Genomic DNA, 26383 nt, shown 5'->3' with positions numbered 1-26383 from the left:
CTCAGCTAAACTCATGTGTGGATGTTTCTGTCTCTCCTTTGAACTAGGAGGATGCTGGAACTAGGAGGATGCTGGAAGACATTCTCGGCGTGCAATTTGTGATCAGCCCCAAAGCTTCTGGGCAGAAAGAGGTCTCCGAATGGCATATCCGCTGCCATTGGGAAGAAACCAATCCCACAAATAACTCAGGCGGGAGGGAAGGAGGGCCATGGCTGTCTTAAGGAGAGGAGGCAAATTGTAGCTCATCACTTATTTAGTTTTGGTATTTATTTCAGCTGCCGAGAGAGGCAGGAAGGAAAAGTTTTGCTTTATCTGAAAACTGCTTTATCTTAATCCTCTGGTTTATGGCATCCGGGTGTTGCTAATATTTACCCAGAGCAGCTTGTTTTAAAATATTTACAGTGTATATAGCTCTTAATAGTGTTAATATTTTAAAATGCTTTGGCACTGAAGGGTGTTAAACTTGCTCGCTGAGGCAGTATTTGGGGGGGGGGGGGAATAGAATGAACCAGGGTCCTACATAATAACTCGAAATCCAGATCAGGTTGTTGTCTTCTCCTTCCGTTCTTGGGAAACTGTGGAACAAATTCCCTTCTTACATAAGGAGGCTGGCTCCCAAGATGTCTTTACGTGTCTCTCTGATCCGTCTGCCTCCCTCTTTCTCTCTCTTTCTCTCTCTGCCTTTCCTCCTGAACAGTGGGGCAGATGGAAGTGTGAGAGGGAAGAGGCCTCTTTGCAAAACACAGGGTGAAAAGCACCAAGCCCCCCACAGCAAGCATGGCCCCTGCCACCAGGCAGATGGGTACTAGCATCCTCACTAGCCTCATGGTCCACAGAGAACCACTTTGCATTCAGTGGGCCCTACAAGATAGTTGATGCTTCATCCTGGTGGCTCAAGGGTCTGCAGGTGGCCAGGAACAGTTTGGGAGTGTAAACTATCCCCTGCAGGAGATGGCCAGATCCATCGTCTACTTACCACTCCTAAAGCTCATCCTACAGCAGTTATGTCTATGTGCCAGTTTTTGCTTCCAAATTAAGTCTTGCGGTGGCCTGAAGTGCCAGCTGGTTCCAATATGGATCACCCCCAATCCCCAACGGTGGTTGTTGTTGTTGTTGTTGCGTGCCTTCAAGTCATTTCCAACTAAAGCAAAATGGTCACAGAGTTTTCTTGGATAGATTTAGATCCATAAGGGGCAGGGGCAACAGCAGTGGGAGGGAGAGTTGGGCAGAGAAGGATAAATCTTGTCACTTATGTCTTATGGAATTGGTGTCCTTGAGGCACAAAAGCAAAGTGCTTCCATCTTGAGGTGTGAAGCAGTCAGACCAAGAGGTAGTGTGGCAAAAGGACATCTAGAATTAAAGGGTGGGGGACGTTTGCACCTGGGTTGCAGAAGCCAACGATCTTCCCAGCCTCCTGTTTCCTCCTCTGAATGAGTTTTTCTCTTTTTCTCTTTCCCTTTTCCACAACCCCCCTTCCTTTGCAGTGCCTCTACGGCTGTTACGTCCATTCCTCCATCATCCCCACTTTCCACAGAAGATGCTACTGGCTTCTTCAGGTAAGACAATAATGAACATGTTGGCTGGGATTTGGGGGTGGGGGGAAGAATCTGACTGTCTTTTGGTTTGGGGCGTTTGGGGGTTGTTGTTTTTTGTTGGTTTCCTGACAGTTCCCTTTAGCATTTTCTGTTATCTGTGGTTGGAGATGAAGGCAGGGACTCCCATCTTAATAGGTTCCTGTTGGTGAGACTGCGTTTTTTCCAAGATGTGTCAGGAGGTGCCATTTCTGTCTTCTCCAGGTACAACCATGCAGTGTTTGGAAGGGATTGTGGTGGAAGGAGGGCAAAGGAAGAACTGAGAGCCACCACTTTGCCTCCAGGTGCCATCTGTTTCCAGGTGCCTGGCCTTAGTGGGAGGTTGGCAGGTTGGCTGGCTTTGGCTGGTGGTGAACAGGGCACTTGGGCCAAGAGGGGAAGATGCCCGGAGGGGGTACTTTGGCTACTTTGGGTGGAATCAGTGGCCTCTTTTGGTGTCAGACTTGCAAACCAGGCAGATGTGAAGCCAAGCCCAAAGAAAGGTCTGTTTGGGGGGGAAGTTCCAGGATGCTTCAAGGGGGAGACCAGGCCTGGGGTGCCAGTGGGCAGCTGTGTTTCGCAGAGCACTGCAAAAGAAATAATACCATCAAGGAGGAAAGAAAAATCAATGATTTTGAGGGTTTGCTATCTGCTAAGCACTGACCGATGACTCAACCATTCCTTCCACATGGGATGTGTTTTAAGGCTTTGTGGCTTACAGATTGATTGGTTTCTCTCTGTGTGCGTTTGTTTTTTCCAAAGGTTGGTTTTCATGGCAAATCTGCCTAATGGGAGAGCCATCCCTACTCACAGTTGGGGTGAATCAGTAGGGCTTTCAAGGGTTTTGGGGGGCTGTGAGGAGATCTCTGCCGAACAGAGGAAAGCTGCAGCAGGTACAGAAACCCAGCAATGGCCAGCCCTGCAGAACAAGGAACAAGGCAGGCAGCTCAGAGGGAGAGAAGGAGGAGGCAAAAGCCAAGCTCATCCACATTCTCCAGTTTCTACCCTAAAAGCTTATTCTAGAATCATAGAATCATAGAGTTGGAAGAGACCGCAAGGGCCATCCAATCCAACCCCATTATGCCATGCAGGAAATCCAGATCAAAGCATCCCTGACAGATGGCCATCCAGCCTCTGTTTAAAGATCTCCAAGGAAGGGGACTCCACTACCCTCTGAGGAAGGAGTGTGTTCCACTGTCAAACAGTCCTTACTCTCAGGAAGTTCCTCCTAATGTTGATCTGGAATCTCTTTTCCTGCAGTTTGCATCCATTGCTCCAGGTCCTGTTCTCTGGAGCAGCGGAAAACAAGCTTGCTCCCTCCTCAATACAACATCCCTTCAAGTATTTAAACAGGGCTTTCATATCACCTCTTAACCTTCTCTTCTCCAGGCTAAACATATCCAGCTCCCTAAGTCATTCCTCACAGGGCTTCCTGCTTTCCAGACCCTTCACCATTTTATTTGTTCTCCTTTGGACCCATGGCTCTAGTTTGTCCACATCTTTTTTAAATTGTGGTGCCCAGAACTGGACACAATATTCCAGGTGGGGCCTGACCAGAGCAGAATAGAGTGGCACTATTACTTCCCTTGATCTAGACACTATACTTCCACTGATGCAGCCTAAAATCGCATTGGCCTTGTTAGATGCCGCATCGCACTGTTGACTCATGTTCATCTTGTGGTCTACTTGGACTCCTAGATCCCTTTCACATGTACTTTCATTCAGCCAGGTGTCCCCCATAATCCTATATCTGTGCATTTCATTTTTCCGCCCAAAGTGCAGTACCTTACATTTCTCTGTGTTGAATTTCATTTTGTCAGCTTTGGCCCAGCTTTCTAGTCTATTCAGGTCATTTTGAATCTTGATCCTGTCCTCTGGGGTATTAGCTATTCCTTCTAGTTTGGTGTCATCTGCAAATTTGATGAGTATGTCCCCAATTCTGTCATCCAAGTCATTGATGAAGATGTTGAATAGCTCTGGGCCCAGGACAGAGCCCCACTGGACACCCCACTGGTCACTTCTCTCCAGGATGAAAAGGAGCCATGGCTGACCATCCTTTGGGTTCGGCCGGTCAACCAATTACAAATCCATGTAACAGTTGCCTTGTCTAACCCACTTTTTACAAGCTTGTTTGCAAGAATGTCGTGGGAAACTTTGTCAAAGGCCTTACTGAAATCAAGATATACTATATCCACAGCATTCCCTTCATCTAACAAACTGGTAATTTTATCAAAGAAAGAGATCAAAAAAAGCAGAAGAGCACATCAGAGGACAGGTTTTCCTGCCTCGCGCATTAATCCATATTCATTTCTGCGATCACTATTTCCAAAATGTTTTTATTTTGATACACTTATTTGAAATGTACATATGTCTCAAACACATTTTGGTGTGAATGTCAGATTGCAAACTCATTAATACACATGTTTCCTTCAACAAATGGGGTTTGGTTCTGCATTCAGTTCAGGAAGGTGTCACCTGGGTACCTTCTGTTCAAAGTCAGAAGGAATGGATCTAAATTATCAACAATATTAAAAACAATTTAAAACATCCCAATTAAACATAAAAAAGATGTTTTAAAACAGTGCAACTAAAAACAGCACAGCATCCCATTCTAAGCCCTTTATTTGGGAACCTGTTGGGATGATCTTCTTCTTCTTCTTCTTCTTCTTCTTCTTCTTCTTCTTCTTCTTCTTCTGATTATTATTATTATTATTATTATTATTATTATTAGTCTTTGGCTGCTCATAGACAGGCAACAAAGAGGGGGCCCTTCCCAGCTTCCCTGGGCTGGGAGGTCCAAATCTTGGGGGCAGCCACCAAGGAGGTCATTTCAGGATGGAGCAGCCGCAGCCGCAGCCCCCTTTCTGGCTTTGGACTTGGGATGGCTTCAAGGCCCATCTCAGGGTCTGTGGCCCTTGGCAGTCAGTCTTCTCTGCCCCCCAAAACCCTGCCACTTGCAGCTTTCTGCTCCCAAATTCCCTTGCAGTTATGGGTGCAGGGGAGAGGGTCCCATCTCATGTGGGATCTGAGCACAGATTTCAGTTGCCTGACCTGAGCTGCTCCCAAGTTTGCAGTGTTTTCTCCATGCCCTCCGAGGATGCTTGATCCATATTCACACACACAAACACACACACACACTTTCCCCACTCCTCTTCAGGGGCAGCGCCAGCCTCACCTATTTATAAACTCTGTGACTGTTTGCCTCTCTGTCCAGAACTGGATCCCTGCTTCATGGTAATGCCTTGATAAAATTAGAACAACGCTTTAAAAATGCATGCACCTCCTCTCTCTCTCTCTCACACACACACCCCTCGCCATCCTTGCCATTGTTGCTGGTTTGGTTCTTTCAGGCTGCAGCTATTCCCAGGCTTGTCGTTGCCTCTGGTGACCCAGAAGCATCTCAGCTCTCCCATGAAGCTGCTTACTTTTGATGCCTGTCGACAGGTAGATTTAAGTAAGTTCACTTTTTTGTTTCGCGGCCACTGCTGGCATTCCTGTGGCTCCAAAATGCCCAAAATTGGAACGCAGACAAAGAAGGAGTCTCCCTGGCCTCCCTATTTCCCTATAGTGGCTGGTTGCCATTGGGACTCAAAACAGGGTCTTAAGGGAAGGCATTCAGAGAAGGGGAGCTGAGCAAAAGGTTTACTCAAGTTAAACTGCAACTTACAAACCCTGCAACTAACCAGGTGATCTAATTTAGTCATTCTGGGCTGCACATAAAGCCAGGTAAGAAGCAACAGATGTCCTCTTCAAAGCAGCCATTATAGGTGCAGGTCGCCTGGCCCTAGCAGACCTAAGTGACCCTTGCATTTCAAGGCATTGTGTTACATGACCAAATGTACAGCCAAACACACAACTGAATGCCACAGCCAGATGGATAGCTGAATGCATAACCCATCAGTGCCTGAGTGAAGGCACTGGGTCTCCTTTAGGTCCAGCAGGCTTTCAGCCCCTTTCAGACTCTTGCAGAACTTCTCTTTGAAGCCAGCTGCACTGAGAGACTTGTTTGACAAAGGAAAATAAGGGTGTTTGTCTGTGCTTGTGTGTGTGCTTGTGTGCGTGTAGAAATGCAATTGAGCCCTGTGTTTAGACAGCACCAGACTTCTAGTAATGGAAAACAAGCTCATATTTACTGTGATTAATAAAGCCAGGAATGCGAGTTGGCTTTGCTGTCAAATATTGGCCCAGCTGAACGGCAGAAGGGAGAATTTCCCTTCTGCTCTGGAGAATCAGGAGCTTGGAGGCATCTGGCTGATGGGGGGTGGCAGGGAGGCTGGGTACATTGCCCCAAAGTGCGCCAGACAGGCAGATCCCCAGCAGGGATGCAGGGAGAAAGCCTAGCATCCAGGTCTTGGGAGGGTCATCCCAAGCCTTGCTCTGGGCCTTGAGCTTAAAAGGGTGTCTCCCTTTCATCCTGAATGCTCCATCTAAAAAGGAAGAGTAGGAGCGGGGTTCCTGAGGCTTATTAACACTGCATTAGTCTTAGTGGCAGTGTAGTTTAGTGGTTTGAGTGTTGGACTAGGACCTGGGTTCCAATCCCATTTCACCCATGGAAGACCTTGGGCAAATCACAAGCCTCAGAGGATGGCAATGGCAAGCCCCTCTGAAGAAACGTGCCACGAAAACACCATGAATGGGTTCGCCTTATGGTTGCCATAAGTCGGAAATGACTTGAAGGCACACACAACCACAACTTAGTGAGTTTGGTATGTTAATCTGGGGTTCCTTCCAGACAATGGCTCTCTGTCCCACCGAGTTCAGTTTTCATGGCAAAAGTGGAGAGACTTTGTGAGTGTGGGTCAGTTCTTCTGTGGATGGTCATTGTGCTTCTTCTGCTGCAGGTGAAAGTGCCATTGCCTCTAGTATTTCATGGAGCTTTTACTTTCTCTCCCTCCCTCTCCATCCCTTGTGTGTGCGTGTGTGCACATGTGTTTGTGTGTTTGTGTCTGTCTGTTTATACCTGCCAACTGAGGATAAGACTTCACACATCTGACAAAGTGAGCTCTAGTTCACAGAAAGCTTCTGCCTCCATAAATCTGTTAGTCTTTGAGATATTGCAAAATCCTCTCTTGTTTTTTTGTAGTAACAGACTAACACCATCTAGTTTGCTGGAAGCAGTTCAAAAGGAGTAATTTATTGTTAGATGTAAATGGCCCCAATGTGTTTCCATAACAGTCTTCCTCCAGAGGGAGAGAAGGTCTTCATGTTTCTTAGTCTGACAAATAGCGAGGGGGAAACAAATAGTTCATTCAAAGTAAAATCTAATAAAATCAAGGAAGAATGCAAACGGACTCTCCCATGGTCGGCTGTTGGGATTGCATGTGTTTGAGGTGTGCATGGAGGTGCCCCTTGCTGCCAACTCAGTATCTAGCAGCCTGAGCATGGTTGTTGTGGCCTTTTCCATGTGCTAACTGCCAAAAGCCCAGATGCTCACAGCTCAGACCGACTGTTGCTGTTCACAAGCTCTTTTGGAAACAGAGGTGAGCAGCCCCCAACTTTTGTGCTTGCCGTGTGTGTGTGTGTGTGTGTGTGTGTGTGTGTGTGTGTGTGTAAGAGGGAAATTGTGCGCATGCTGGTTTTGTGTAGAGACATCTTAGGGCAAGCAGTGCCCAGCTTGTTGGAGGCAATTAGCTTACACTTTGTAAAGCGCTTAGTACATCGGTAAGCAGTATAGAAATGTACTTGCTATGGCCATTGCTCTTGTAGCAAACATGGTCTGGTGCAGAAAGAGGCAGCTCTCGCCCAGCTTCTTAGCAGACCTTCTCAGCACCTTTCAAAGAAGTAGCCATGTTAATCCCTTGAAGCATAAAAAGGAGGAAGGGAAGAAGAGGGGGAGGAATGTATAGTAGAGCACCTTCTAAACTAAATGTTTTTTTATTCTTGCATGAACTTTCGAGGGCAACATCCAAAGGTTGAGGGAGGAAATGGATGGTCCTCCTGCAGGCAGCCTTTTATCCAGAGGGACTTAAGTTCATAGATAGTGAGTGTGTTAATTTCCAGCGGCAGGGGGAGGAGGGCCTTATTGGGTCATAAAAGGGGCCGTAAGTGTGAATGCCAGCTTTTGTTATCCATAAATGCACAATAATGCAGGGAGGGGGCATGGGGGGCTCGGCCGCAGCCACCACTCCTTCCGCTTGCAGCCATGGTTGGGAAGCAGGCCCTGGCCATATATGTCTGCCTGATGTATAGATGGGTGTTAAAAGCTCTTGTGAACTTCGCCTGGGGCTACGTATTATCGCTCCATAACAAGGTGGAGAGAGCGTTTCCAATTGGCACCTTGGCTGTAAGTGTTGACTTCACAGTATCTTAAATGGAGCTGAACTGTAGATTTTTGTTCCCTTCACATTTCATCCCTTTAATTATTTGTCTCTTCAAAACTATCTTTCCTGCTTCCTGCGCTCGGCCGATAAGGTGACAACAAAAGTCATAACAAAGGGAGGTCAGTAATGCCTTCTTTCTCCTTGACAAGAGCAGCTCTGACGGTGGAAATGGATTGCTGGAAGCTCGCTCTGATAAAAATAAAACAAAATAGAAACCGTCCCCATTTTTCTCGGTTGATATTCAATTTGACCACATCGGGGAACCTTTATTTTAGCAGCAAAAGGAAAGAGGTGGCATGATCTCAAGGAGATGGACTTAGTGGCCCATCCTGAGAGCCAGGCTGAAGGCCCACTTGGTCCAGAGGATGGACAAGGAGATAAATCTGGAAGGGGTCCACAGTGGGATGATGGCGGGTAACAAACACCCATGTCCAACATGCAGCCATGTCTGGAGAGCTGCATTTGGCCACTTGCAGAAGATCCTGTGCAATTGAACAGGGGAGAAAAAAACAAAAGCTGGGATGATAGGGGACTGGTGCTATGAAAAGAATATAATCTGGTTTTCTGGACAGGGTTCCCCCAAATACGAGATTCTAGGTTGGTGGTGAGAATGGAGGAGACTTGTGCAGAAACAAAAGTGGGGCAGGATTCTGTTTCCTCCCTCCAGCTTCCTCTTGGCGATCTCCAGTCCTTGTCTGTCATAATTTGGAAGCCTTGGCTGTTTAAGCCCAAAGATAAAGCGAGGAGACAAGCAGCAGCCAAATCAGACGCGGAGCCCTTAGAGATGGAAATTATTAATTAGACTTATTATCCAGAGCTTGTGAGTTGACTAATCCTTTGCCTTGCTCTGGGCTTTGTGCTGCCAGCCAGGCTGAGTCTCCTGTCAGCTGCCCTGAAAGGATGGCTTTGCAACGGGAAAAGCTAAGCTGGACGTTTGGTCACTGCCCTTATTGGTCAAGCCAAACAAGTCCTCCTCCTCTTCCTCCTCCCCTCCATGGCTTTGCCACAAGCGAGGAGGGATGCCCTGGAGCAGAAGAAGTTCAGAGTCATTTAATCCTGCCTCCAAAGGACCCCTTGGACAAGCCTGATGGGCAGAAGAGAGCTGGGGGCACCATTCCAGGTCTTCCCAAAAGCAGACACTGACCCAAACATGACTGATATGGGATAGGCTTTCTTGGTAGTGAATGGACGCAGCAGGGGCTTTACAGCAGAGGAAGGGCTCTTGGCCTTTTAGCTGAGGGCCTGCAGCATCTCCTTGCAGGTGGAGCTTCTGCCAAGTGCCATCCCAGGGTCAGTGGCTGGGTAAAGGCTGGCCTGGGGTGCACCCCACTATTCCCACATACATACAGAGGGCAAGACTACTGCCAGAGGGTTATCTAGGGCAGAAAGGACACTGAGGGGCTGCCCAGACCTGGCAATGAGAACAGGGCTAACCCCCAGGTTAACCCCCAGGTTAATCCCCTGCTCTTTTCCTGGCCTAAAACTGCCATAATCTAGCAGTTCCTTATAGTTAGGTATGGGCCCCATAAAGAGAGGTGCAAAATTGCATTGCAAAACTAATTCAGTGAGTGGAAACAAACTTGTGAGTCATTGTTCTCTTCTTTTGGCTATTAGAAAGTCATTTTCAAAAGTTACGTTTTAAGGGCATTTTGAGGTATTTCAGTGGACTTTTTCATATTGCATTTTAAAGTGACACAGAAAGGCAAAAGAGGCAGGTAGCAAGTTGCTTTGCTCCCTGTTGTTGCAAACAATAGCAATGGCTTACTTTCTAAAGGCAGAGATGCTTAAAAGGAAGAACTGAGTGAGCACCAGGATGAAGAAAGAGAAAGAAAAAGGGTAGAGGGTGAGAAAAGAGAAAGAGCAGATGGAAAGGGAAAGAGCACTGGGCTGATGTGGGGATTGGAGACTTTTGAACCAATGTGAACTTGAAATTTCTGCCCGGCATAATATCAGACATAGAAAAAATAAGCAGTGCCTCTCTTCCAAAAGTAAGTGCAGTTTGTTTTGACACCTGGAAGATAAATAAAGGCCAGGATTGCACCAAAAGGTCCAGCTGACCTTTCTCTGATGTTCTTCTGGATAAAGGAGAAGCAGAGGAAGGCGTTGGAAATGGGATTTCTCCTTCAAAGGCTTGAAATAACCTGCCTTGGTTCCCTTCCCTCCTCCTCCCTCAGAAAACAGGGAGGAGAAGGACAAGCCACAGAGTCTGGTTTCTGGCGACCGACCGTCTGATGCAGAAACAAAACTGCCAGCCCAGCTGCTTCTTTCTGCTTCTTCTGCTTTTTGGTAGCATCCCTGACTTTTGTTAAACAGAAGAAGGAGAGAGAGAGACTTGGCTTTGAGGGAACCCAAAGGTAGATCTGTTCATCCTTGTAGAGCAGCCCTGCATCCAGAAGCATCCAAGCACCAGTGCTCCCATTTCCTTCCTAAATGGTCCTCTTTGGGCATCAGGTTTCAAAGATATTCCTCTGAAAACAGGGTGGGTTTTTGTCCCCCTTGAACTGTTGTGCAATTAGGGGTTCAAGATGTTTATATGTGGCCTTTGCTTCCTTCAAAGCAACATACAGTAAAAATCAGTAAATATCACAGCAATGGAAAACCAAAGGAGGAACACAGAGCATTCTTCCTAAACAGACCCAAAGCCATGTTGCAAAGCCATGGGCCTGTGGGGGTCTCAGAGAGGGATGGATTCCTAAATTCAGCCTTGAATGCAGTGAAGGGCTGCTGCCAAAAAGGCTCTGCCTCATTGGAGTTTATCAGACAAGGGGAACTGGAAGTATAATCCGATGGCAATCTGAATGCAATCATGGGATTTAATGTTATTACGTGATAAACCGCCACACACAAATCCGGGCAATGGGAAGGCAGTCCGAACGCAATCATGTGGTTTCACGTTATTGTGTGATAGACTGCCACAAGCAAATTCGGGCAATGGCATGCTATTTTCGGGCAATGGGGAGCCAGTTCGAATGCAATGCGTATTCACGTAATTGTGCGAAACTAGTGACTTTAAGTCTGGCCCCACTTTCTTTTCATTCGAATTTAAGAGAAATTCCTCTCATTTGATAAACTCCATTGGGACCCCTCTGAGTTTTAGGATTACAGCAGAATGAGGGGAGCTTCTTTCCATTGGAAATGGTACCTTTTTCCACATTCAGGGTTGGTCTGACTTGCTTTACCCAAGAAATGAGGCGATACCTGGGTAAATTCTTACTCTGCTTGACTCTTGGAGGGAAGGAAAAATAATCAAGCAGCCATAATCCCAGCACACCCCTCTCCCTTCTGCCTCTGGCCTGCCAGCCCTGCAAGGTAGGCCAAAATAAGGCACATGCCCAGCCAGTCTCTTGCAGAAAGTCACAGAAAGAATTGAGGAACGCGATGCTATTTGACCTGGAGGCTTCTTGGCTCATAGCTCATGGGATAAATAACGAAGAAGTATATGAATTCCTGCTACAGAGAGGAGAGGAGAGAGGAGAACTGCAGCAGAGGCAGAGTTGATTGAGCTCCCTGCCAGAAATTGGCGAAACATCAGGGGCTTTAACGTTGGTGTTTTCTGGAGGGTTTTTTTTTTTATTAGGAGGAAGCCCACAGTCCTGTTCCAGTAATTTCCTAGGACCTTTCATTATGGACACTGACGGAACCATGGCAGTCACCTGCAACACTTGTGGGATGTTTGTCTTCTTGCCTACAGAAGTGGAGAACTTCACATGCCCCAAGTGCAAGTTGGTAGCCCTCTTGGAGGAGAAAGTACAGCAGCTGGAGTCCAGAGTAGCTACACTTCAGCATATTATGGAGCAAGAGGATTTCCTGGACACAACGGAACTAATGAACTTGGATGAGTACCACGCAGAGGAAGTTGCTGGGGCAGAGGAGGTCACTTCACCTACACAGGAGGCAGACAACTGGAGGAATGTCACAAAGAGAAGTAAGCCAAGAAGGGATTGTTCTAGGAGCTTGCAGCTAGAGAATCGATTCGAAGCTCTTTCCCTTATCAAGGAGGATGAAGAAGAGCAGCATGGACAGACTTCAGGGACAGAGCAAGGGAGCCCAAGAGTGCCACCCAAGGGAACAGTTGCTGCTAAGCCTCGGAGGAGGCGTGTGGTCGTAGTGGGGGACTCCTTGCTGAGGGGTACAGAAGCAGTGATTTGTAGGCCTGACAAGAGTCTCGAGAGGTGTGTTGTCTTCCAGGGGCAAAGATCCGTGATGTGACAGAGAGACTGACAAGACTGGTCAAGCCTACTGACCAATACCCCTTCCTTTTGGTCCATGTGGGAACCAATGATACTACAAGACACAGCCTGCAGAACATCAAAAGGGATTACGAGGCGCTTGGTAGGAAGCTGAAAGGAATGGATGTACAGGTTGTCATCTCGTCTCTTCTGCCAGTTGAAGGGCATGGTCCAGGAAGGGAGAGGAAAATAGCGGATGTGAACAACTGGCTTCGCAGATGGTGCCGCCAAGAACGGTTTGGATTCTTCGATCATGGGCTGCGGTTCCATGAGGAGGGACTTCTTGCAACGGACGGGTTGCATCTCACGCCAGTTGGAAGAAATGTTTTTGCCAACAGTCTCAAGAACTTGATCAGGAGGGCTTTAAACTGAGTTCTGTGGGGAAGGGAGACAATATTAAGGAAGGCGAAAGGGATGGAGAAAATAGTCAAACAGACATAGAGGAAACAAGAAAAAAAGTGCAAGGACCCAACAGTGGGAGGCAAAAAAACTTGCACAGGCAGCAAGTAAAAGGGACCCATGGTCTGCGATGTCTCTACACTAATGCACAGAGCATGGGAATAAGCAGGATGAACTCGAACTCCTAGTACAACAAAGCAAATATGATATAATAGGCCTCACTGAAACCTGGTGGGATGAGTCTCATGATTGGAATGTGGAAATAAGAGGGGTATAAACTTATTAAGAGAAATAGGCCAAACAGGAAAGGAGGAGGAATAGCACTATATGTCAGAGATATTTACACCAGTGAAGAGATCCTGGACATCAATCATGGAAGCCAGGTGGAGAGCATCTGGATAAGAATCAAAGGGGAGGGAAACAACAAGGGTGTTACGGTGGGAGTCTACTACAGACCCCCAAGTCAGACGGAGGAATTGGATGATATCTTTCTAGAACAGATGACCACACACTCAGAAAGGAGAGATGTAGTAGTGATGGGCGACTTCAACTATCCTGATATTTGCTGGAAGTCAAACTCAGCCAAATCCTCAAGTTCTAGCAAATTCCTCACTTGCCTGGAAGACAATTTCATGGTCCAAAAGGTGGAAGAGGCAACAAGGGGGTCAGCTATTTTAGATCTGATCCTAACCAACAAGGATGACTTGGTTAATGGGGTGCAAGTGGTGGGATCCTTAGGTGGAAGTGACCATGTTCTCCTGGAGTTTGTTATACAGTGGAAAGGAGAAGCCAGGCAGAGTCAGACACGCATCCTAGACTTTAGGAGAGCGGATTTCAGTAAACTTAGAGAAGTATTGAGGGCGATTCCATGGTCAGAAATACTAAAAGATAAAGGAGTTCAGGACGGATGGGACTTTCTCAAAAGGGAGATACTGAAGGCACAATTTCAAACAGTTCCAGTGAGAAAGAAAGATGGGAGGTGTGTCTCAAGAAACCAAGATGGATGACTAAGGAACTTCCAACTGAGCTGAGTTTTAAATGGAAGATGTACAAGAAATGGAAAAAGGGGGAAATCACTAAAGAGGAATTCAAAGAAATAGCAGGCATGTGTAGGGTAAAGTCAGAAAAGCTAAAGCGCAGAATGAACTCAGGCTTGCTAGAGAGGTTAAGAACAACAAAAAGGGCTTTTATGGATATGTCCGCAGCAAAAGGAAGAAGGAGGAAACGGTAGGTTCACTGAATGGAGAAGATGGCAAAATGCTAACAGAAGACAGAGAAAAGGCAGAATTACTCAAGACCTTCTTTGCCTCCGTCTTCTCAGAAAAGGAAAAGGGGTTCAACCTGAGGATAATGGAGCAGAGGACAGAATAGAGGAATTTCAGCACAGAATAAGTAAAGAGATAGTAGAGGAATACCTTGTTAATCTAAATGAATTTAAGTCTCCAGGACCAGATGAACTCCATCCAAAGGTACTAAAAGAACTGGCAAATGTCATATCGGAGCCATTGGCAATAATCTTTGAAAACTCCTGGAGAACAGGAGAAATCCCAGCAGAATGGAGGAGGGCAAACGTTGTCCCCCATCTTCAAAAAGGGGAAGAAAGAGGATCCCAACAATTATCGTCCAGTTAGTGGTCTGAGATCAATCCCAGGAAAGATTCTGGAGCAGATCATTAAACAGAGAGTCTGTGAACATCTAGAAGGCAAAGCCATCATCACAAAAAGTCAACATGGGTTTCAGAGAAAGAAGTCATGCCAGACAAACCTGATCGCCTTCTTTGATAAAATGACCAGCTTGGTAGATGAAGGGAATGCTGTGGATGTAGTAGATCTTGATTTCAGTAAGGCCTTTGACAAAGTTCCCCATGAAATTCTTGCAAAGAAGCTTGTAAAATGTGGGATAGACAAGGTAATTGTTACATGGATTTGTAAATGGTTGACCGGCCGAAACCAAAGGATGGTCAGCTATGGCTCCTTTTCATCCTGGAGAGAAGTGACCAGTGGGGTGTCCAGTGGGGCTCTGTCCTGGGCCCAGGGCTATTCAACATCTTTATCAATGACTTGGATGACAGAATTGGGAGCATTCTTATCAGATTTGCAGATGAGACCAAATTAGGAGGAATAGCTAATACTCCAGAGGACAGGATCAACATTCAAAATGACCTGAATAGACTAGAAAGCTGGGCCAAAGCTAACAAAATGAATTTCAACACGGAGAAATGTAAGGTACTGGATGGGGGGATATGGATTGTATATTTTAATGTTGTAAGCCACCCTGATTGCGATGTGCAGAGGCAGGATAATAATAATAATAGTAATAATAATAATTGGGAGAGTATGTGTGAGTCTTTTGGAGTCTCTTGCCAACTTGATCCCAGGAGCAGGAAGGCAGCCCCATTGCTGCAAACACAAGGGATTTGCAATTTTCCCTCTCTCTGTGTGTCCTTTTTTCTCCTGCCATCTCTTTTCTCTCTCTTTTTCCACCAATTAAGGCAAGAAATCCTTTTCTCTTTAATAACCTGAAGAGGTATTTTTGAAAAATAGGGGGAAAAGTGGAGGAGGCTGACATTCAATATTCTGCAGGTGTAAGGTACCTGCTTTGCTGCCAGGTAGACACCTGTGGTTCTTGCCAAAAACAAAGGAGAGAAGCAATGGGGAGGGAGAGGAATGTGGGGTGAGGGGACCCCTCTTTTGCACAGGAACTGGATGGAAAAACCCTGGAGGGACTGAGAGGCTGGCAAGGAGAGAGCGAGGGAGCTCTCCCCCAGTTCTGGTTTTCAAGAGGGCCTCCCAAAACGTTCTCCTTTCCTTTGAGTTTGGGCTTTTGCAAACCCTTTGGCAAGCCCCACCTTGGAGTCGCCTTGGAGTTAGGGTTACCATAACTGTCAACCTCCAAACCGGGACAAATGTAAAAAAATGTAGGACAAATGTGGGACAAAATTTACCCCCAAACGTAGGACATATTTTTAAATGGAGGACAGGCGAACAAGTAAAAAAATTAATAATTTAAAAAAGCATTAATATAAACGCATGTTTCTTAGGCGTGCTCAAAATGGAGGACATTTTGGCATTATTCCTAGACAGATGGCAGAAATGTACTTCCCTTTCTGGCCAAACACCCCCCCCCCCTCCATTGCAAAACATACACAACAGCACATTTGGGCATTTAACATGGGTTTATGAACATGGGTTAACATGGCTATGCATATTGAACATGTCAAGGTGGTTTAACAAGAAGTGGATTTGCCCTCGGTTTCAGGTCTCTTACACTAACTGTACTTCTCAGAAGTGTGTACTTGGTCAAGGTACTTTGATTTTTCTTAGCTGCGCATGAATTTGTAAAAATCAGAGCAACTTATATTGGCCATGCCTCAGAGGCTTGCTGATATCAATATGACCATCATCATCATCACCGTCATTGTCACAACAAGGCAGATTTGGTAGCATTAAAAGCACAAAAAATGCACAAAAAGCACACATTGGAAAGTAACACTCTCTCGCCTTCAGAAATAGTGGGCGCATGCCTCAGAAGCTGGCTGATATCAATATCATCATCACAATCATCACCATCTTTGTCAAAACAAGGCAGACTGGTCTTGGCATTAAAAGTATAAAAAATGCATCAATCAGAATTAGATATCATTCATTGGAAATAAAAGTCCACGGAAAATTAGCATTGAAGCAAAGGCAGCCCCTTGTGCCATTGCAAACTACATTTCCCAAGTCCAGGCATCCTTAGCATTTGAACCAAGACAGGCAGCCCCTTGACCCTCTGCCAACTACATTTCCCAAGTCCAGGCATCCTTAGCATTTGAACCAAGACAGGCAACCCCTTGAGCCACTGCCAACTACATTTCCCAAGTCCAGGCATCCTTAGCATTTGAACCAAGACAGGCAGCCCCTTGAGCCACTGCCAACTACATTTCCCAAGTCCAGGCGTGCCAGCCCCCTCTGAAAGCCATTTCCTTTTTCCCACCCCATGTCCCACCCCCCAGCCTCTTGCCGCTGGCCGCCCCTCACCTTGCTACCTTGTGCGCTCAGCGCGTGCACTCCACTTCCAAAGCTCAATGGAGGAGCAGAGGCTCAAGCTCCTCCTCCTCTTCTTGAGGCTGGCCAGTTGGAGGAGCTTGAGCCTCCGCTTCTCCATTGAGTTATTGGAGCGCGCGCGCCGAGCGCACAAGGCAGCAAGGTGAGGTGAGCGAGAGGGAGCCTGGGAGCCCTGGCCATCTGGGACATTAAAGGAAGCAGGACAGGACCGTGCCGCTTCCTTAAAAACCGTGAATGTCCCGCCTACATGCGGGACATGGCAACCCTACTTGGATTCCATCTTCTCTAGCCATGCTGCCGACCCTTCTGCATTCAGTCAGTGGAAGGGTAATGGTCAAGGCTGCTCCTGGAGGGCCAAGAAGTGTGTGTCATTGAAGTACCATGAGTTCTGGGGGGCACCTCTGGGGCAGTGGCCTCGGCTGGTTCAGGGCCTCATTAGACATGGCCCAGACCTACCCAGGTCAGAAGCTGAGGATGGAGCACAGAAGAAGCCACTTCATCCTCAGGGGGTCCAGGGACCTCCTTTGCAGGCGCCAGAAGTGGTGGGACTCCATGCTTCCTCCTTCTACCCATCCAGGCTCTCAGCGCTTGGAGCCAGAAGGTGTGAGGGGTCTGCATGACCTTCCACTGGCTCCAAGATAGGCAGAATGAAATCCATCCATCCATCCATCCATCCATCCATCCATCCATCCATCCCTCCTTCCCTCACTCCGCATCTCTCTGGCTCCAAGGTGCAGCAAACAGCCCTGAACTTTTCCAGCAGAGTTTGGCGGCTGTACAAATAGCTCAGGTTTCAGCGGCTGTTATTCTTTCAGTTTTATTGAACGTTAAATCCATCACGCACAAGGAGGGGGCCGCAGGAGGGAGCAGAGGAAGAAAAATGAATGCAACACTTCTCAAGGTCACTTGGGGGATGGCTTCCTCCCCTCCTGAGGCGCCTCCGCCGGCTGGGGTCTCAATGGAATATGGGGGTCCCTATCCATCCGGAGGGGGAGGACTCCAAAATATAGCTAGGCTTTTCTCTAGTTTTGTCCAACTGGGCCTACTCTGGATCCTGATGGGGAGACACCCAAGTCCCTTTGGAGGCTTTCAAGAGCCGACTCTTGGCCAAGGTTCCCTTCTGTTTAGAAGGGATCTGTGGTCACCCAAAGCCAGCCTCTAGTTCTGCATAGATAAGATGCCCTGAAGTTGCTGGCCCGGAAGGTCCTCATCTATGGGCCCACGTTCCCCGAAGCCCAGAAGGGGAACTAGTTTGGAAAGAGGGTTTGCAAACAGCAGCACCCCCCTTTATTTTATTTTTTTTGCAGCTCAGAGTTCTTCCTATTCTTAAGTGGCCTGGACTGCCCTGCTTGCAATCCAATTATCCGTCCGATTAATTTAGCGGGTTTTTATATTTCTCATTCTGATGGATTGGAGCACAGAGTCTTTATGAATTTGCCTGCACACAAAGAGATATAGCGAAACGCCATACTCCAGCAGTGGTGACTATAGTTAATAATGAAAGGATGTGTTGGGGGAAGAAGTTATTCCTTTGGTGGGGTGGCTGTCCTGACCCCCATCACCCCATGGATCCATCCCTTCCGCTCCTGGCATTGGGAGGAATGGGAGGCTGGAGGACACAGCTGCCCCCCCCCCTTTGCCCTCTCCAAAGAGTGGGTGCCCTTTTTGCCCTTGCATGGCATTCCTGGGGAGCCAGAGAGCTGGATTTATTCCTCTCCACCCAAATTCTGACTGGTTTTAGGGCAGTGGTTCTTAGCAGAAATGCATCCCATAAAAATTTGATGTGGCGCTATAGCTCAGCAGAAGCGTCTTTCGCCAGATTCCACCTCCAGAGCATTTTCAGATTTTAGTGCATTCTTTTCCACTGCAAATGAACTCTTAGCTTGTTAACTAGTTTATGAAGAAGAAATGGTTCTCTCAGCACCCCACCAGCTTGGATACATGCTTGGATTTCTGCCTGCAGTCATGGTCCCCACAGGGCTGGGTTTAGGATCTTCTCTCAGGATTGGAACTCGGAGCCAGCTGCCTGGAGGCTGTCTTGAACCCAGCTGAACAGGGAGAAAAATGCGGCTTCCAAGCCTACAGAGGGACCAGGACATGAACCCATGCTTGGTTTTAGCTTGAATTTTAGCAGAGGTGGCTATCTATGGTGCTGAACCTGGTTGCTCCAAAATCTGTTCAGTATCTTGGGTAACTCCAGTGCCATCCAAACCTGAGCTGAATGGGCAAAGAAGGATGGGTCTCTCTGAGCGCCATCGCTGCCCACCTGGCTGCAGGAACGCAGCCAGAAACTGCCTGGCTGTGCCCTCCTGCTCTGGCCATTTTGGACGTGGGGCAGAAGAGACATTTGGGGTTTGCTCATGCAAAGAGTGGGGGAATGGTGCCCATCAAGCAGGGGCATAGGAGCTAGGATCGTGGCCTCTGTTGAGGTCCCTAGGAGAACAAGAGGCAAGGGAAGAGCTGTTGGGGAGAGGTAAAAGCCTTAACACCCCTAAATCTCCTGGTGGAGCCCAATTTGGCCCATGGTCCAGAGGCTTTTCTGGCTTTCTGGGGGTCACAAGGTTGGCTCAGGCAGTGGGGCTGCCTTGAGGATGCTCTTCCCTCCAACGGCTGACAAGAAGCAGATGCACACTTGATTTATATCAAGTTGTGAAGCCCTGTTGAGAAATAGAAATAAATTTGCCAGGTTTTAGTGGGGGGGACATGTAATAAATTTTGATTTATTGTCCTCTGAGGTTTGGATTTGCTTAGAATGCAAAAAGGAAGCCATTTTTAGGGCAGCAGAAAGCAGGGAAGGGAGCATGAGGAGCGACTGCGGGAAGGCCCTCCTCTCTGCCCAGGTTGGCGCAAGCCGTGCTCTGGGCACGATCCCTGGTTCTCTTGGGGTGCCTTCCCATCCTCTGCGTTGCAGAAACGGTGGAATGGTTCTCCCAAATGTGGGCTCTTAACCAGCCAGGAGAACTAGCCCTGGATGATGAGAGTTGGATGTTTTCTATTGATAGTTTTTATCATTTACTTTTCCCATTAATAAAATTCCTAACATACCTTCTATATACATACTCCACCCTACTCTCTACTATCTTCCCTCCACCAACCCTTAGTTTCCCCATGTCCTTTCTCTCTTCTTTCAGTCAATATTCTTTCAATCATTCTGTTCCTTTACTGATGTCCTAATAACACATTACAATAGTTTTTCCTTTCTGTTCTATTCTATTCTTCTCCTGAGGACTAGAGAAAAGGGTCCAGGCCTGAGATTTGGAGACTCTGCAACCTTTGCTTTGCCTGCATGCATGGTCCCCCTTTGGTCATCTCTTTATTATTGTTGTTGTTGTTATTATGCTTTATTTATATCTCTCTCTGGACATTGTCTCTGGCATGGGACAGGGGTGACCCTCGTTGGACCCAAAGCCAAGGAAAGTGGCAGAAAAGTGCCTGCTTTCGTGTGTTGGGAGGATGGCACCAAGTGGCCACAATGATGCTCCTTTTCAGGTTTAAAAACAGAGCACAGCCCACGTAGTGATCCTTCAGTATCTCAGCATCCTTTTTAAAGATTTCATTTTCCTTTTTAAAAGGTTTTTCTGGCCAACCTAATGGGGGGGAAAACCAATTCTGAGCCCCTTGGCTCTTGGGCCCCACTTGCAAAGTTGGAGCTCTGCATTTGTGAGTGATGGACTTTCCGATTCCTCTTAGCAGAGAGCAGAGGCCCCAGGAGACCCTGCTGCCTTGCAACTATAACCCTTTAGTGATAAAGTTGGGTCTCCAGTGAGAAAACAATTGGTTTCCTTTTGCCTCCTCTCCATCCCCCCCAACTCCCTTTTCTGCCAACACTTTAACAAGAGTACATTGCGGTTCATTTTGCAGAAGCATCTCTTACGTCAATGGAGGGGGGGGGATGGAGGAGCATCTCTTCCACCATCACCTCCCCAAAAAGCAATTCTCCCTCCTTCCAACATACACAAATACACACACACACTTCTGCTCACCCACTGTCCCTGTTTATCTTCTGCTGTTGCTTATATCAACCTCTTTGCTGCAGAAATACAGCACTCAGGGAAGCCAAATGGCCCAGCACTGGATGAAATATGTCCCCGTTCCTGGTACAGCGATGATTTTTACTCCCAGGTTTGGCATATCACGGCATCCCGGCAGGGCTCCCAAATTGTCCACTGGTTCTGGGTGTTATCGCTCAGAGGCAATGGGGAGATTTTTGGGGGGGGGGGATTGAAATTGGTTCTGTTTTATGGTACAGGTTTTGTTTCTTATCTGGATTATTATCCATAAGTTCTGAAACAGCAAAAGATTCCAGAGCGCTTTGTAAATTAGAGCTGTATTATCGTTGCACCCAACAGCGCAGCTATATTTTTAGACAGTGTGTCAGAGTTTCTATTATAAACCCCATCTTTCAGAGCTTTATAACTTGGCCATAAAACTTTCACAGTGTGCGGAGGCCTGGAATAGACCAACTGCTGCTCATACTTTGGAGAAAAGGGGGAATTAAAACCTTTCGGCCGATTCACGAGGGGCATTGGGGATGTGGAGAGAGAGACTGAGAGAAAGAAAGAGAGAAAGGATGGATTTAGATGATATTGACTGCTTTGCCAGGACCAAGGAAGCCTTCCTCCCTCATTCTCTCTCTCTCTCTCTGGCTTTACTTCGCAAACAAAGATTCTTTGTACTCTTGTTAAAGTGGTGGGATTCTTAGGTAGAAGTGACCATGTTCTCCTGGAGTTTGTTATACAATGGAAAGGAGAAGCCAGGCAGAGTCAGACACGCATCCTAGACTTTAGGAAAGCTGATTTCAGTAAACTTAGAGAAATACTGGGGGTGATCCCATGGTCAGAAATACTAAAAGAGAAGAGAGTTCAGGACAGATGGGAGTTTCTCAAAAGAGAGATACTGAAGGCACAATTTCAAACAGCTCCAATGAGAAAGAAAAACGGGAGATGTCTCAAGAAACCAGGATGGATGACTAAGGAACTTTCAACGGAGCTGAGTTTTAAATGGAAGATGTACAAGAAATGGAAAAATGGGGAAATCACCAAAGAGGAATTCAAAGAAATAGCTAGCATGTGTAGAGGTAAAGTCAAAAAAGCTAAAGCGCAGAATGAACTCAGGCTTGCTAGAGAGGTTAAGAACAACAAAAAGGGCTTTTTTGGATATGTCCGCAGCAAAAGGAAGAAGGAGGAAACGGTAGGTTCACTGAATGGAGAAGATGGCAAAATGCTAACAGAAGACAGAGAAAAGGCAGAATTACTCAAGACCTTCTTTGCCTCCGTCTTCTCAGAAAAGGAAAAGGGGTTCAACCTGAGGATAATGGAGCAGAGGACAGAATAGGGGAAGTTCAGCACAGAATAAGTAAAGAGATAGTAGAGGAATACCTTGTTAATCTAAACGAATTTAAGTCTCCAGGACCAGATGAACTCCATCCAAAGGTACTAAAAGAACTGGCAAATGTCATATCGGAGCCATTGGCAATAATCTTTGAAAACTCCTGGAGAACAGGAGAAATCCCAGCAGAATTGAGGAGGGCAAACGTTGTTCCCATCTTCAAAAAGGGGGAAAAGAGGATCCCAACAATGATCCTCCAGTTAGTCTGAGATCAATCCCAGGAAAGATTCTGGAGCAGATCATTAAACAGAGAGTCTGTGAACATCTAGAAGGCAATGCCATCATCACAAAAAGTCAACATGGGTTTCAGAGAAAGAAGTCATGCCAGACAAACCTGATCGCCTTCTTTGATAAAATGACCAGCTTGGTAGATGAAGGGAATGCTGTGGATATAGTATATCTTGATTTCAGTAAGGCCTTTGACAAAGTTCCCCATGAAATTCTTGCAAAGAAGCTTGTAAAATGTGGGATAGACAAGGTAATTGTTACATGGATTTGTAAATGGTTGACCGGCCGAAACCAAAGGATGGTCAGCTATGGCTCCTTTTCATCCTGGAGAGAAGTGACCAGTGGGGTGTCCATTGGGGCTCTGTCCTGGGCCCAGGGCTATTCAACATCTTTATCAATGACTTGGATGACAGAATTGGGAGCATACTTATCAAATTTGCAGAAGAGACCAAATTAGGAGGAATAGCTAATACTCCAGAGGACAGGATCAACATTCAAAATGACCTGAATAGACTAGAAAGCTGGGCCAAAACTAACAAAATGAAATTCAACACGGAGAAATGTAAGGTACTGCACTTAGGGCAGAAAAATGAAATGCACAGATATAGGATTATGGGGGACACCTGGCTGAATGAAACTACGTCTGAAAGCGATCTGGGAGTCCAAGTAGACCACAAGCTGAACATGAGTCAACAGTGTGATGTGGCAGCTAAAAAGGCTGCATCAATAGAAGTATAGTGTCTAGATCAAGGGAAGTAATAGTGCCACTGTATTCTGCTCTGGTCAGGCCCCACCTGGAATATTGTGTCCAGTTCTGGGCACCACAATTCAAAAAGGACATTGAGAAACTGGAGCCCTGTGTCCAAAGGAGGGCGACTAAAATGGTGAAAGGTCTGGAAACCATGTCCTATGAGGAACCACTCAGGGAGCTGGGGATGTTTAGCCTGGAGAAGAGAAGGTTAAGAGGTGATATGATAGCCCTGTTTAAATATTTGAAAGGATGTCATATTGAGGAGGGAGCAAGCTTGTTTTCTGCTCCTCCAGAGAACAGGACCCGGAACAATGGATGCAAGCTACAGAAAAAGAGATTCCACCTCAACATTAGGAAGAACGTCCTGACAGTAAGGGCTGTTCAACAGTGAAACACACTCTTTCCTCGGAGTGTAGTGGAGTCTCCCTCCTTGAAGGTCTTCAAATGGAGGCTGGATGGCCATCTATTGGGGATGTTTTGATTTGGATTTCCTGCATGGCAGAATGGGGTTGGACTGGATGGCCCTTGTGGTCTCTTCCAACTCTATGATTCTATGATTCAGGAAGGACTCATGATCCTGCGCTTTCTACAAGTGCGTTGATGTCTAAAAAGGCCAATCTGAGATCAACAAGTCTGGTTTGCAGAGCGGAAAGTCTCCTTGGGTGATGTTTCCAGGTTGTGGTTCTTTCTGCGTTGTCGTTTCTTTTCGAGACTCGTTCGCCGTGAGCTTTCGAAAAAGGCTTCAGCATCGTGGATAGTGCGTCTCCATGCCTCCCGATGCGGGCCAGGGCAGACCATTGTTGGTGATCGATTCAGCTGAGCCTGAGGTGTTGTTCCAGGGAGTCCTTGTATCTCTTCTTTGGGGCACCCCTCTTATGCTCTTGACTCATGGTGAGTTCACTGTAGAATACTGTTTTTGGAAGGCGATGGTCCTTCATCCTAGAAACGTGTCCTGCCCAGCGCAGCTGCGTCCTCAATAGCATGGCCTCAATGCTGGTGCTTGCTCAAGGACAGCAACATTCGTCACATAGTCAGTCCAGTGTATATTTAGAATTGTGCATAAACAGCGCTGATGAAAGCGTTCCAGGAGCCCTAGGAGTTGGCGATAGGTGACCCATGTTTCAGACCCAAAGAGGAGAATAGACAGTACAATGGCAATATACACACTGATTTTTGTGCTTCGCCTCAGGTGTTTGTTACTCTAGACTCTTTTGTGAAGCCTTCCGAATGCACTATATGCCTTTGCTAATCTGTGATCGATCTCTTTATCAATCTTGGCGACTGAGGAGATGCTTCTTCCTTAAGGCCAAGCTTGATTTAAGGTCACTCTTAACAAGGATGGTCTTGATCTGGTCTGAGAACTGCTTCACGTGTTTCAGTCTTCTCTATGACATTTTCTAACGTGTACATCCAACAACTTTATCAGCGAGAGAGAGATCTTTGCTGGTTTCCAGTTTATTTTAGCTAATTTTTGTTATTTGCTGTCAAGTCAGGTTTGACTTCTGAATAAGGGACTTTCCAGTCATTCTGTTCTCAGGCCTTGCAAACTCAGGGCAGCCATTGTGGCTTCCTGGATTGAATCCATCCACTTCTGTGAAGTGGTCTTCCTCTTCTTTCCCCTCTGTCTTCCACATCACAATCCTCTTTTCCAGTGAGACGTGTGGTTTCAGGCTATGTCCAAAGAACGATAGCTTCAGTTTGGGCACATTTGCTTGTGGGGAGCGTTGAGGATTGCCTTGCTCTTTGTTGTGGTGGTTGTGTGCATTCAAGGGAACTGGCCCCCGAGGGCCACAGCCAGGTTCAGCAAGTCAGGGGTGCAAGGAAGGACCCCACTCCTGCTGCTTTTCCTCCCTGCTTCCCCACTGACCGCATTGCGTGTGGGGTGTCTGGGTAGCTAAGAGGCCTGGCTTCCCTCCCTCCTTTCCTTCTTCCTTTCCTCCCTCCCTCTTTCCACCAGGAAAGGCATCTTGCTCACTTTATTGCTGAGAGTGCTGCATTCGTTTTGCCTCCCAAATATGGCCTTGTAAGAAAACACCCCATAAAATTCCATTTCTGGTGCTGCAGAAACAGCAGCGGAGAAGCCATTAAACAGAGGAACAGCTAGTTTGTTTGAAAAGGTGGCTTGAATCCCAGTCTTTGGGGAGGGTCTCTTTTTGCCCATGTCTTCCCCCAAACCCCTGCATCCGCAGGGTTCCTCATGTGTGGCCAGCCTCCCAAAGGCCCACATTCACACATGCAAAAGGGAAGGAGAGCTGACGGAGGCACCTTGGCATCTGCAGTGAGGCTGTTTTTTGGCATAGAAGCCTCATGGTTTGCCCCAACTCACCTGGATCCAAACCATGTTCAAGCCCTCAGTTTGCCAGCCTGCCTTTTGTGTTTTTCACAAGAGTAGCTGCAAGAAATAGTAAGGAAAACTGACCCAAAGTCATGAGGGAAGATCCCCCCTTTGAGCACTCAAGTGCCAGCGTCACTCGGTGCTGCTCCCTCTCCCAGTGTTTGGGGAAACAAAAATGTTTTTCTGGACTATGGCTCCCAGAATCGCCATTCAGACATAGCAGCTGACCATGATTCTGAGTCACATTTCCAAACTCATCCCTCTTGTGAGTTCCCACAGAATGGCTAATGGAAAACCGGAAACAACGCAAAATAAGAGAAACGGACCGGTTCACTTGAGGGCAGAATCCGTGTGATTTCAGAACCTGTTTTTTCTTTGCAGAATTTGTAGTGATTTTCGATATGGAAGTAGCCTCCTGTGAGCCCAAAGCTCCAGGCTGTGCTTCAGGCTTTAACGGATGGCGTAAAAGCCCATAATACATTGTCAGTTTGTGATCTGTCCTTAGTGACATCTGGGTTGCAGTGCTGGTGGGTTTGGGGAATAGATATCGTCTCCTTCCCCATTTCACTCCCCCCCCCCCATTTTAAAATAAGAGAGAGGAAAATTATTTTTATAAAATCCAGGGACAGAGGGGGACAGAGGGAGACCTGAGACTGCTGGATTTGGTGCATTTCAGTCCTTCCTTTCTTCCTTCCTTCCTTCCTTCCTTCCTTCCTTCCTTCCTTCCTTTCATGTTGCCATACAGAAATGAAGATGAAATTGCCCCATTAGGAGGCAGAGAGGCCTCATTGTGTGCCTTGTCTGGAGGAGATCCTGCGGAGTAAATTAGGAAGGAAGCAGCTGTTGCTTGCTCTCTGTTGCTTTCATTCTACCCTTTTGCAACCTTTTTAATGTGTCCCCTTTCCCTAAATATGAGATGGCTTTTGTTCATTACCTGCCATTGCTTTGCAACCTTCTGGAAGAGTTGGCTCAAAGGCAAGCTGGAGAGAAATTGAGGGATTTTCTGCCTCCCTGCCATGGGCCAGAAATGACAGGATGGATTTTGGATTCTGAACTTGAGCCAAAAGGGAATTTTGCAGCTGGAAGTTAGAAGGTGGGCCATGAAGGCTGTGCCTA

General features: G+C 46.9%; 1 protein-coding gene across 1 annotated transcript in view; it reads left to right on the top strand.

The window, feature by feature from the left end:
• LOC149307860 (calmodulin-binding transcription activator 1-like) overlaps positions 1 to 26383 on the top strand; it is a 344276-nt gene that overhangs the window by 241629 nt on the left and 76264 nt on the right. Inside the window, exon 5 of the mRNA XM_089534531.1 lies at positions 1485 to 1556. Coding sequence (XP_089390657.1) covers positions 1485 to 1556 — 72 coding nt within the window. The remainder of the gene's footprint in view (positions 1 to 1484; positions 1557 to 26383) is intronic.

This window comes from Sceloporus occidentalis, unplaced genomic scaffold, assembly GCF_023333645.1.
Source record: "Sceloporus occidentalis isolate IW3139 unplaced genomic scaffold, rSceOcc1.0.p SCAF_8, whole genome shotgun sequence".
NCBI classification, from domain to species: Eukaryota; Metazoa; Chordata; class Lepidosauria; order Squamata; family Phrynosomatidae; genus Sceloporus; species Sceloporus occidentalis.
This window is presented reverse-complemented; position numbering and strand designations above follow the sequence as displayed.